The 13,485-nt window shown below is 24.7% G+C and overlaps 2 protein-coding genes across 2 annotated transcripts; both read left to right on the top strand.

The window, feature by feature from the left end:
- The first annotated feature begins 81 nt into the window (after positions 1-81).
- Positions 82-7,434, top strand: LOC107997498 (F-box only protein 32). The gene is made up of 8 exons (XM_017056128.3): positions 82-224; positions 319-443; positions 3,695-3,741; positions 3,957-4,006; positions 4,399-4,585; positions 4,665-4,840; positions 4,918-5,168; positions 5,299-7,434. Exons 2-8 carry the CDS (start codon positions 322-324, stop codon positions 5,495-5,497), a joined length of 1,032 nt encoding a protein of 343 aa, XP_016911617.1. The 5' UTR covers positions 82-224; positions 319-321; the 3' UTR covers positions 5,498-7,434.
- A 993-nt stretch (positions 7,435-8,427) lies between these two features.
- Positions 8,428-13,478, top strand: LOC107997496 (histone deacetylase HDAC1). Its single transcript, XM_062079566.1, has 9 exons — positions 8,428-8,591; positions 9,620-9,732; positions 9,930-10,047; positions 10,150-10,523; positions 10,597-10,744; positions 10,810-11,095; positions 11,168-11,396; positions 11,475-11,565; positions 11,695-13,478. The coding sequence occupies exons 1-9, from the start codon at positions 8,543-8,545 to the stop codon at positions 11,763-11,765; spliced, it is 1,479 nt and encodes a 492-aa protein (XP_061935550.1). The 5' UTR covers positions 8,428-8,542; the 3' UTR covers positions 11,766-13,478.
- The last annotated feature ends 7 nt before the right edge of the window (positions 13,479-13,485 follow it).

Here is a 13,485-nt window from a genome sequence, read left to right as displayed (position 1 = left end):
GTATTTTTTGAATCAAATTTAATCGCGCATGCGTGAGATATAAATATTAAAATGGCGGAATGTATATGGAAAGTATTGAGAGTCCCCAAGTTCGTCAGTTGTACAGCTGATATGAGAGTGACGTCAGTAAAACAAAGCCATGCGCGGTCGATCGCAGCCGCGAAGTAAACCGAACAGACCGAGGTGTATTACGAGCAAACATTGAGCGTCCGTGATACAGTGAAGTGTGTTCCGTAATATTTTTTAGCATTAGTCGAAGAATCGTTCGCAGTTTGCATACACAAGTAGAACAACGGTTTCGGTGTGATTATTTTACAGACGATGCCGTTCATATCAAAGGATTGGCGCAGTCCTGGTGAAGAATGGGTGAAAACTGTCGAAGGTTGGGAAAAGAAAAAAATCCTCGAGTGCGCCAACAATAAAACACTTTCTCTCTTGCTTCGGTAAGCAGTGCCATTACTGACTTGTTCTTTTCTTTCTTTTTACATTCCCAATGGTATTCTTTGTTTTTAAATGACAGTATATACAAATAACTAATCATTTTCATATATTTTGTCTCACAGCTGTTACATTGATCGAATGACAGTTACTGATTTGTTTACTATTGTAAATTTTATTATTCTATATGTCATATACTATTAGATTAAAATTAAATTTAATATCAAGTTAATATAAATAAAATAAAGAATAGCAATTATTTTTAAGAAATTTCTATATTGTATCGAATAATTATTATATATACTTTATAATTATTAAAACTCAACAAATTTTTAAATGTTCTACATATATCATGGTTAATTATTTAATATTGAATGAATATAGAAAATATAAAAATAAATCTTTTAACTCATTAGAAAAATTTTTAAATTGTTTTTTTCATTTTATATTTATATAAATATAATATAATATAATGTCAAAAATATCCTTTTCTGTTATCTCTTATGTACTCTTATTTTATTTTAAAACAATAAGTTTTTTTTAAGAAAAAGGAAAAAAAACATTAAATATATATATAATTTCGACTATATTCTTTTGTTATTTTGATTCTTTACCACAAGAAATCATTAAATTTTCACTTAAGAATACGTACTTGCGTATACACTACATATATGTAGATATATGCATTGCTTATTCACTATGCTATGTACGCAAAAATATATATGTGAGTATGCACGAATATGTCTGTGTATGCATCGCGTGCGCATTTAATATATGTATATGCGTGCATTCTCTTTATGTTTCTCTTTCGACTGAATACACATAATGAGTTTGGATATATTTTCTCATTCGTTCACAAGTTAAGTTCTAACGTTATGAGGCCGTGAAAAATAATACTGAAGTATAGTAAAGAGTGGAGAAGTATAGTAAAAAGACAAAGGGAAAGAGAAGGAATTATAGTGTGCATAGTCACGCTTTCGCGCGCTTCGCAAAAGAAACAATCCCCTTCTTATAATCGTTTGCATTAGTCATAAGACAATATTTATGACTAATGACAGTTTATAAGATTTTAACTTTTTACCACAAAATATATTATTAAGTATGTTATCAATAAAAATTTACTCTATTAAAATTTTTCTAGCTTCTCTGATTATATTTGTGTTGTATATTATTTTTGAACAAAGAAATTATCAAAATGATAAAAGGAGTATATTAGGTCAACCGAACTATCGTTTATACTTGTATTGAAGTAGGTCATGACCTACCTAACATGACCTGAACCAATTTTGCAAATCTTTCACATCATCATATATTGCAACAATATGTTGCTCCTTAGTGAATATCATATATTTATGAATGTACTATCGATTATCAGTTTAAAATATATTTGTGAATCGAAAGATATCAGAAAAAAGAAATTTTCATTGTAAATTGTAATGTAAATTGTTCTATTCGATTTTCTATAATTTGAATTTTTTAATAACATATCGTATATATATATAATTACAGCAACAAACTTATTGAAATGTAAATGATTAATATAAAATAATTACTAAAAGAACTTATAACTTCTTACGTAGATACCGCGTGCATATATATATATATATATATATATATATATATATATATATATATATATATATATATGCACATACCGTAAACACAATATACATAAACATTTATCCAGAGATGTTATTTGATTGTAAATTGTTCTATCAATCAACGGTATAGTTAATGTTGCAATGATATTTTTAATATTGTCGGTATTCGATAGTCAAAATACTTTTTCTTTTTTATCAAATTAATTTTATAACTTTGTTATATCTCTGGATAAATTATTCATTCGACACTTCAGACTATATCTCGTACAATAGCAACAGCATAGAACCGATCGCATGCGCGTCTAGCTACTACGCGATTCGTTTCACGCAAACACAATATTACTGATAGTTATATAATGTTACAGATTATTGGCGCGGGGTTTCTCCCCCCGTGTCGTATAAGCATATTACTACAAGGTCTCCCTCGATGGTTATATGTCGTTGCAATTCGACGATTTAAGCATTTTACCAAATTTATTTGTTTTTATATACATATAATGTATTATTATATAGTTGGTTAAAAGCATTTAGTTAAACTTAAAGAAAAACGATTTTTTTTCTTGCGAATTCCAGCATCATTTTTACTGCCAAATAATAATCCGGATGAAAATATTTCTTTATTGAAATCGAAACATATTTGTAGCGATTTTCATTTCGCTATAGTCATGTATGTATATATATTAATTAATGCAAAAAAAAAAAAACAAAAAAAATGCGATCTGAATTAGATGAGTTGAAGAAAATTAAGAAAATAAATTGAATCGAAAGTAAAACAGATTTCAAATTAAGATTTCACTCAAGATTGTTGGAATAAAATTGAAATTCTTTTTCTAGAATTAAACAAGTGTAAGTATGTATTATTAATTTATACATTTTTGTTTTAACTGGTGGTTGGTATTGTGAATTTATAAAAATATAATATATTCAAGTGCCAAATGATATTTATTTCTTTAAGCTCTAAATTATGTTATTGTCATTTTTTTATCTTAATTTTTATTCTAAATATTTGAAAACTATTCAATATATTATCCAAATATAATAATATAATATAATACATATTCTAAGTATAAATATATTTTTTTTTAATCACGAAATATTAATAAGTAATTATAAAAAAACATAAAATTCAAATAATTATATTTTGTTTGATTATTATTTAACTTTTGTGAAAATTAATTGTAAAAATAGATTTGTTAAAAAATGCAATAATATGAATTTTAGTTTAAAAATAAAAAAAAATATTTGAGAACAATTATCATGTATGATAAAATTATAAGCACTAATTTTTTAATATCTCAAAATATTTTAAAAAAATAGTATTTTTCTATTTTCTAAAGAATTCTAAAGAAGATTATATATATAGATCTTACGAGGATGATGATATTTTAATATAAATGATATTAAAAAATGATATTGTAAATTATTAATTATATAAAGGTAAAAGACTGGCTATGCATTATACATGGATCATATAAATTTATTCATTTTTCCATATTTTATTGATGCGATAATATACATGAATAATAATAATATGTGCGATAATATCTTTATATGCTACAAATAAATAAATATATTTGGTTTTCAAAAATCTCATTTGCTAATTTTTAAATAATATAGAGAAATAATATTATTATTTTCTTTTTTTTTTTTTGCAGCGGCGACAAAGATGCGCTTGACAAAAAAGAGAAGGATAAAAAGAAAGGTAAATACTTAAAATATTTATGAAAGCAATCGAAAAATTTGTGTTTTTTCAATATTTCTTTCTTTTTTAATATATGTCATTTATGATTAAAAGTTTCTAAAAAATCATTTTATAAAAATATCGATTTGAAAATTTTGAAAATAAATAATATACAAATCATTATTTAAATTTTTCTAAGGCTAACTTTTTTCTAAAGCATTTTCATATAATTTTAGAAAACGCCGTCCAACCGCATTGCCGCATCACGCTGAAATGCACCCGCGAGGTGAGTGACTTGTTCCATCCGTGCTTATATTTAACCTTAGTCTCGTGAAAGAGGAAAGAAATGGGATTGGTTCGTTAAAAAAGAAAGTTAAAAGGAAAAAGGAAAAAAGAGGAAAGGAAAGAGAACAAGAAAAAAAGAGAAAGAACGAAGAGAAAGAACGAATAAAAATTGAAATTGAAATGAAAGAATAAGAAGAAGCAAAATCAAAAAAGGGAAAGTAAGAGAGGAAGAAAGAAAAATATTATTATTGATTGGTTTTTTCTTCTGTTTGATTGCAAATATACATGTAATTGTTAAGGTTGAATCGCGGGCGCGGGCTATATCTGATGCATGCATATTCAGAAATGGAGAAAAGAGAAACGATCGCGATGCGTATCTCTTTAAATTCGTAGATCGCTGGTTTCAACGGTTTAAGCGATGCTCTGAAACGGCTGGACTTTTTATCCGCGGTACATGATTGCCGGCGATTCAATTACATCGTGCGACTATTGGATCTTTTGGTCAGTCACAGAATGGGTGGTCTTAGTGGATGTGCTCAACGAGTTCTCTTTAATATGTTGGAAGAAGTTGCTTTAGAAGGTAATGAGATTTTAAATATTAAACGAATTATTTTCTCATGTATTTTTTGACACGTGTTCTTATAATGCATGCTTGACAGTATCATTATCACAGCAACAAACTGGAAAACTTCGTCGATTGATCGAAAGAGTACGAGCTTTCAGCGCTAGTTGCTGTTGGGGTGGCAGACCCTTGGGTTCTGTAGTATTATGGGAGAAACATAAAGCTGCTTTAGAGAGAATATTACAAATTGCTTCGTCCATCACTATAACACAGGTAAAAAAACGTGTATTTGGAATAAAATGAAATGAGTTATTGTATAATCTTTCTTATTTTTTTTTAATTTATTTTAGCCGGATGAGAAACAACAACCGCAATGGTCAGATTTACCCGCAGAATGCCGTCGAGAAGTTCTCCTTCGATTAAGTGATCCACGAGATATTGAAGCATCTTCAGAGGCTTGCGAACATCTAGCTATTCTTGCGCAAGAACAAAGAATCTGGCGGGAACTTGCTCAGTACCATTTCACGCCCCAACAAATAGCTTCTACAAGACAACATAATCCGGGAAAAGACTGGAAAACTATATTTACTATCGCACGAAGGTAGATTATACATAGATTATACGTAATTTTTTTATGACATAACATTTATTTTTCTCATATCTTATCTATATGTTTATATTAATGTTGTCTATTGCTATTGACAAAATAAATCGATATAAATATTTTACAGATCATTTGGTTTGCGAGAAGAATATGCAGAGATAATTCAATTATGCCGCAATTGCCGTTGCTTATTTTGGCGATCACTCGGGCATCCCTGTATCGCTGATCAGGATCCAGCCTTTCAAGAAAAATTGGCAGACGTTGATAGAGCGTCTCTTCATGTTCCGATTCCTCCGCAGACTTTTCTCAAATTTTTTTCTCTATGAAACAAACAAACAGACAGACAGAGAAGAGGGGATTTATGCTTTTACTTTTCTAGCCTTTCTTGACAAAGGAAATACTATTTAGAAAAGTATGCACATAAACCATAAAAATCTTCGATATTCTGCATTTCCTCTGCCTTGTCTCGTCATCGATAAATGCATCAAAAAACATACAAAATACATTCATTTTCGCTTAAATATCTCCTCTCTCGTTCAAATATTAGTTTCGAATGCTTAAATTTCTAATAATTTTTTATTTAAATATCAACTTAATTCGTTCTTTCAAAAATATTGGCAAAAGAAAAAAAATTAAAACATCGTAAATGTTTTGTTTTTTTTCTAATATCTTATATCATATATCCAATGAATGTTATCATGTTCTTCTCATTTCATAATTTTCTCGATGTTGAATGAAATCAATAAATTATATTAATATAGTCCAAGTTATCCTTTTCAAAATATTAGGAATTTTTTTCACTTGATTAATAATATTCTTTGTTTTACAATGATTAACATGAATGATTATTGAGTTTAAAACATAATTATTCACGATGATATTGTTTATTTATTAAAAATATATTTATAATATATGCATGAATGGAATTTAGTTTAGATTAGCTTTGTTTATTATTGAGATTGCATTGTTGTTCCTGGCAGTTTTTTTGATATTTTATTCATGTAGATAATACCAATTTTATGTACATTCTAAATTGCATTTATGTTTTTTTATAGATTTTCTTATTTTTTATTATCATTGTCATAAACATAATTATAGATATAGCAATCAGAACATGCATTATTAGCTCATCTTATAAATAACATCGTTTTTTTATTTTAATTATTAGTGTGTAATATTAATATTTACATTTATTATTAATTCATTATTAATTTTTCTATTATGTTAATTTTTTATCAATCAATTTTATATCGAAATTTCTAAAACTAATATTAATATTTTATTATATTTATTTTTAATAATTATATATTTTTAATTACATGTATCTGTTATCTGTTTTTAAGTACAGAGTATACAATATTAAAAATGATTTATGATTGTTAATATTTGATCTTCTGATTTTTTTAAAAATATCAATTTAATGAAATCAATTAATTAAAATACTTCTTGTATTTTATAATATATAAATATATTATATAAATATATTATAAAATATAATATATATATATATAAATTAAAATATATTTTATAAAATAAATAACAAAGCAATATTACTTATAGGATGAGCTAATATAAGAGATCTTATTTTTAAAATAAAATAAATAAAAAAACAAAATAGATATATTTAAGATATATATTGCAAATTTAAATTATATATATATATATATTTTTTTCTTTTTTTCTAAAGAAAAGAGGAGGGGAACAAAAAAATGATATATTCACATAAAGAATATAATTATTTTCTTTAGTAAGCATTTATTATATATTTAACTATAACATTAAATTTTTAAATGTTTCATGAATACATAGATATTATAATTGATTAAGTGATGATTAATTTGGAATACTGGAAATTATACTGCCAAAATCGATACTATTGCATTTATCTATATCGATGCCTTTTTTTTTGTATTCTCTATTTAAATATTATATACACATAATAGAATTCTTTCGATATATTACTTCCCTTATATAATGCAATCATATTGTAAATTAAATTATGTATGCATCGTACTATATATCTTTCCGAAATTGTAAAGCAATGTATATATAATATATATTGTATTCTACAATGAATATTCGGAAAATGAAAATGGAAATACGAACTGTATTTTTCAGTTTAATATTTTAGTAAATAGTTGATATAATTTGAAATTTATTTTATTTTCTGTATTTTTTTATACTGACGCAACATTTCTTTTTACACATTGTAAAGCAATGTTGTGTCAGATGCTTCAAAATAAAAAATTTATTTGTGTATATACATATATGACTTATTTATTTTATGTATAGATATATATACTGATTATACAATGTATATTTTTATCAAATTTATCAAAATTTATTATAAATTATATATTAATTATATATTATATGTATTATAAATAACATTATTAAGTTATTATACGAAAACAATATCAATTATTATTCATATACATTTAATTTTTCAACTTCATTATATTATATTTTGTTTCAAAATTTTATTTTATAATGTTACTTTTCTTTCTTGTATAAAAAAATGAAGAATTTTTGAAAAAATATAATTATTTTTTTCTTATTTTTCAAAATATAATATTAAAGTTAGAGACAACTTAGAAAAGAATCAATAATATATATATATATTTTTATATACATATACATTTATATTGAAAATATACATGCATATATATTAGATTTGCTAACCAAGTTATCAGATGTAAACAAAACCACGTGATCAAAATGCCGGGAAATCAGGATCAAATGCATAATTTTAAGATCTAAAAGATAAAAAAAAAAATAGAAAATTACTTTTCGTGAAATAAATTTTTTTCTATTTTTGTGAAAATAATTATAATAAAAATTAGCGTCAATTATTTAGGCATATTTTATATTATAATGATATATCGATCTCAGTATTATTTTTCATTAATTAATAAGTAAAATCTTAATATTTATGACATATATTTGATTTATATAATTCAACTTAAACATATATATATATATATTTATATATACGTGCATGTATTCCTTTTATATATATGTTTTTATTAAAAATTAAAAAATAAAAATAATTTAGTGAACTTTTAATTTTTAGTATATTTGCATATTAAGTTACATATAAAGTTTATAATTTTATAGAATGGAGTTTTAATAATTCTAGCAAGAATGTACTATAAGAATATACTCTTAATATTATTCATTTTATGGTTAAAGTTATTTGAACAAAGCGCTATCTATATGATAAATTTAAAAGCTTGAGTTAAGGAAAATTGCGCACGCGTAGTTAAGATCTTTAGTGACGCTGTGTCCTGTCGGTGGGTGCCGCGACACTCCGCGGTACGTGTTTGATTCATATCAGATATTTTAATATTAAGAAGAAAAAATTGGTAAAAATGTCAGCGTTACCTCACAGTAAGAAGCGTGTCTGCTATTATTATGATAGTGAGTATAAAATATTAAAAATTTCAATATAATTTAGTATCCCGCGAAAATATCTTACATGTACAAAGAGATTGTCAAAATGTGTTTGTGATATCCGCGCTTGTATCATATATATTACATTTATTTTATATTTATTTGTACTATTTTGTATATTTTATTCTAATAGATTTACTCAATCTTAAAAGAAAATCTTTTTTTTATATAATACATATTTTTTTTTATTTTTTCGACAATTGCTTGCACGGTTTTAGACGCGTTAAGGCGAAAGATTCACAAGTGTTACTCCATGTTACCTTACATGAACCAAGAAAGAGCGTCGGCTTTTTACGATCCATGTAGACAGTTGCCGTTCATTCGATATTCGATAATATGCTTTTCTTTTTTCCTTTTCTTTTTGTTTTCTTTATGTATAATTATTTTCTAAGGTTAATGTTTAAATTTGTTCTCTTCATATACTTAAATGTCCAGTAGTCGTTAACGATATATAAACAATAAGAAAATATTGAATAAATATTACTGATATCGTCAATATATTTTATATGTGCAAACAGAATATATTATTGAAATTAACTTTAATTATTAATATTAATATTTCGTACATGAAAATGTTGATTTTTCAAAAAAACGAATTAATTGAAGGTTATGGAAAAATTTTAAGAAAGTATAAAGAAAAGTATTAATTAATAGGAATACAATTGCATAAAATCATAGATTTGTTTAAAACTTTTAATAAGTTTGAAAAAAATAGTACAGTTTCGATTAAATATGTAAACAGTAACGCTTTTTTCTATGAGTTCTGCGAGAGATTCTCGAATGTGTCTCATGCGTCCGTATTATAGGAAACAATATATATATATATATGTATATGTATATGTATGCTGTATATATATATATATATATATTATGTATATACATATTATATATACACACACACACAAGGAATTAAAATTTGTTTATATTGAAAAATATTATAGATTTGTAATATGATTTTTTAAAAATTTTGATAAAAAAGAATATTTATATTTTAGGTGATATTGGAAATTATTATTATGGACAAGGACATCCTATGAAGCCACATCGTATAAGGATGACACATAATTTACTGTTAAATTATGGACTTTATAGAAAAATGGAAATATATGTAAGAATTATTAATTAATTAAATTAAATATTTAATTTAATTAATTAATTAAATATTTATTTTTTTATGTAATATGTAATATATTTATTATGATATATTGATATGATATATTAATTTATAACAATATTTATTTATAAAAATATAAGAATGTTATATTGCATAGATATTTTAATCAATTTATTTTTTTTTTTATTTAGCGTCCACATAAAGCTACTGCTGATGAAATGACAAAATTTCATAGCGATGATTATATTAGATTTTTGAGATCCATAAGACCTGATAATATGTCAGAGTATAACAAACAAATGCAACGATGTAAGATCACATATTTAATATTTATATATTTAATTAAAATATTAATAATATTTATATTTGATAACTATGTTAATATTTAATGTTTTTTTTTTTTTTCTGTAGTTAATGTAGGAGAAGATTGTCCTGTTTTTGATGGTTTGTATGAATTCTGTCAACTATCAGCTGGAGGTTCTGTAGCTGCTGCGGTGAAACTTAACAAACAAGCTTCAGAGATTTGCATAAATTGGGGTGGTGGTTTACATCATGCCAAAAAAAGTGAAGCATCTGGTTTTTGTTATGTAAATGACATTGTATTAGGAATATTAGAATTACTCAAATATCATCAAAGAGTTTTATATATTGATATTGATGTTCACCACGGAGATGGTGTAGAAGAAGCTTTTTATACTACTGATAGAGTGATGACAGTTTCTTTTCATAAATATGGTGAATATTTTCCTGGTACTGGTGATCTCCGCGATATTGGTGCGGGAAAGGTAAAAGTTTTATTAAAATAAATTGACACTTATATTTTGAAAATTTTATACTAAGTTAAAATCTTTTATATAGGGAAAATATTATGCAGTCAATATACCACTAAGAGATGGTATGGATGATGAAAGTTACGAGTCGATATTTGTACCTATCATTTCAAAAGTAATGGAAACTTTTCAGCCCTCTGCTGTAGTCCTACAATGTGGTGCTGATTCTCTGACAGGTAAATATTATCTTCTAAAGTTTAATGAAGAAAATATAATAAAATTAATTTAATACATGTTATAGGGGATCGGTTAGGTTGCTTCAATTTAACAGTAAGAGGTCATGGAAAATGCGTTGAATTTGTAAAAAAATATAATTTACCTTTTTTAATGGTTGGTGGCGGTGGATATACAATTAGAAATGTATCCAGATGTTGGACATATGAAACTTCGGTTGCTCTTGGTTCAGAAATTGCAAATGAATTACCTTATAATGATTATTTTGAATATTTTGGACCTGATTTTAAATTGCATATTAGCCCTTCAAATATGGCAAATCAAAATACTCCTGAATATCTTGAAAAAATTAAGTACGTTATTATAAATAATTAATTTTTTTTCCTTTAATTGTTTTGATTGTACTTATCGTATATTTTTTACAGAACCAGATTATTTGAAAATCTAAGAATGTTACCTCATGCACCAGGAGTACAAGTTCAATCAATTCCAGAAGATGGTGCAGTCATTGAAGATTCAGAAGCCGAAGAAAAAGTAAATCCAGATGAAAGATTACCTCAACGAGATTTAGATAAAAGGATACAACACGAAAATGAATACAGTGATAGTGAAGAAGAGGGAGAAGGAGGACGAAGAGATAACAGATCATTTAAAGTAACATTTGTTATTGTTATTTTACACTTTTATTTTATTTTCTGGAACAATTGCATTTATATTATTTTTATTTAAAAGGGTTCTAGAAAAAGACCTCGTTTAGAAAAAGGACAAGAAGGCATTGAAAGTGATTTAAAAAAAGAAGAAGATATAAAATCCGAACCAAAAGGTATATAAATTTGTGATTTTTTATTTTTTATATATTTTTATATATTTTTTATTTTATTTATACTTTTAATATCTTCAATCTTATTTTTATCAAATATTATTATATTATATTAATAAGTAATATTTTTAGAAAATGAAAAAGATGAAAAGACAAATATTACAAATGAAGAGACAAAAAAAGATGGTGGAGCGAATCCCTGATAAATGGTATTTATTTTTAAGTAACATTGAAAAAAGTTCTTATTTAAATAAAATATAGATGAGTGTAGCTAATTTAAGTCAACAAACATATAGTGTATAATTAATGTCCACTGCCTCGAGTTCGATATATCATAATTAAATATGATTTCTTCTATTTGATTCAGAATTATAGAAATATTGGTGTATATATATATACATACATACATATATATATATATATATATATATATATACATATATAATATATATATATACATACATATATGTACATATATATGTATGTATATATAATATATTACTTAAATTCGAGACAAGGGACATTGTTATCACTTATGTATACATTCGAACATATAATTGACATCATTGAACATATAATTGGACGCTCAGCAAATTAAGTTGTTATCTCGTTAAATTTACAAATATTAATCAAAATTTTTAAATTGACAATTTATCAAACAATCAATTCCAAAAATATTTTTAAAATTATGCGATGAATGGTATCTTGAGTAATCGGTCGAATCTTATGGTCTGATCAAAGCCTTCATATTAATTTAAATCAATAAATTAAGAATCAATAAATATAACTAGTCAAATAAGACAAACAGATATTTTAAATGTACAGGTATCTCAAATGTACAAAGAAAATTAAATTTTTTATAGAAATTTAAATTTCCATCAAGATCAGAAGATATAGGCAGCTTATCAAGATATCTAATATTTGTAATTAATATATTTCGATGAATCATGCAAAAATATATAGATAACCATAATACGTTTTGCATGAGTGCGGTTCTTTACCTTTTTACCTATTATTCACTGCGTGATCTTGATTAAGTCATATAATCGTAATCTATAGCTAAAAAGAAATGAGATTGTACAACGGGCAAGTATTATATGTTAAAAAAATTTTTTTACTTCCTATTCTTGTACATAACTTAAAATCAGATTTAAACAATATTCTACATGCAATACTATATAATAATAATGATATAATAATGATATAATGATATTCCTTTTGATATGTAAAATATTTTATTTTATATGTGAAAAATTGAATGGTCAGCGGAAAAGAAAGTATAAAAAAATGGAACAGTCAATGAACATATTGAACGCAAGCATAACTGTAGAATCATAACCGTAAATTAAGTAAAAATAATGTTAAAAATTAAACATATATGACTTAGTCGATTTTTATCTGTATATCGAGGTTGCAAAAGCACTCTCGTTCAAAGGAAAGATAAATGATGAAAAAAATAAAAGAAACATTTATAAATATATATATATTAAAATTGTAACTCTTTTACTATGTTAATTTAATATTTGCACGAGAGTGAATATACATTAATTTTGTGTACATAAAATTAAACTTTTCGCGCCTCGAAAGTATTTAAAAAAACAGATTTAAATTCGACTAATTGCACTATGTCAAATAAATAATCGAGAAAAAATTATGTCGATTTATCTAGTTGTAATTAAACGCATACCTTTATTGTAATTAAACACATACCTGTAATTAATTACCTAAAACACAAAGATAAATTCGATATAACACTTGCGTACACTAAGTCGATTTGAGATAGATCAGGCGTGATATAAGTATATATATATTATATTTATATTATATTGTATATTATATATATACTGTATCCAGATACGAATAATACGAATGTTTTTAAATATTTATAATAAAAAAATAAAGAAATCTATCATATATATTGGT

Source organism: Apis cerana, linkage group LG9 (assembly GCF_029169275.1).
Source record: "Apis cerana isolate GH-2021 linkage group LG9, AcerK_1.0, whole genome shotgun sequence".
NCBI classification, from domain to species: Eukaryota; Metazoa; Arthropoda; class Insecta; order Hymenoptera; family Apidae; genus Apis; species Apis cerana.
This window is presented reverse-complemented; position numbering and strand designations above follow the sequence as displayed.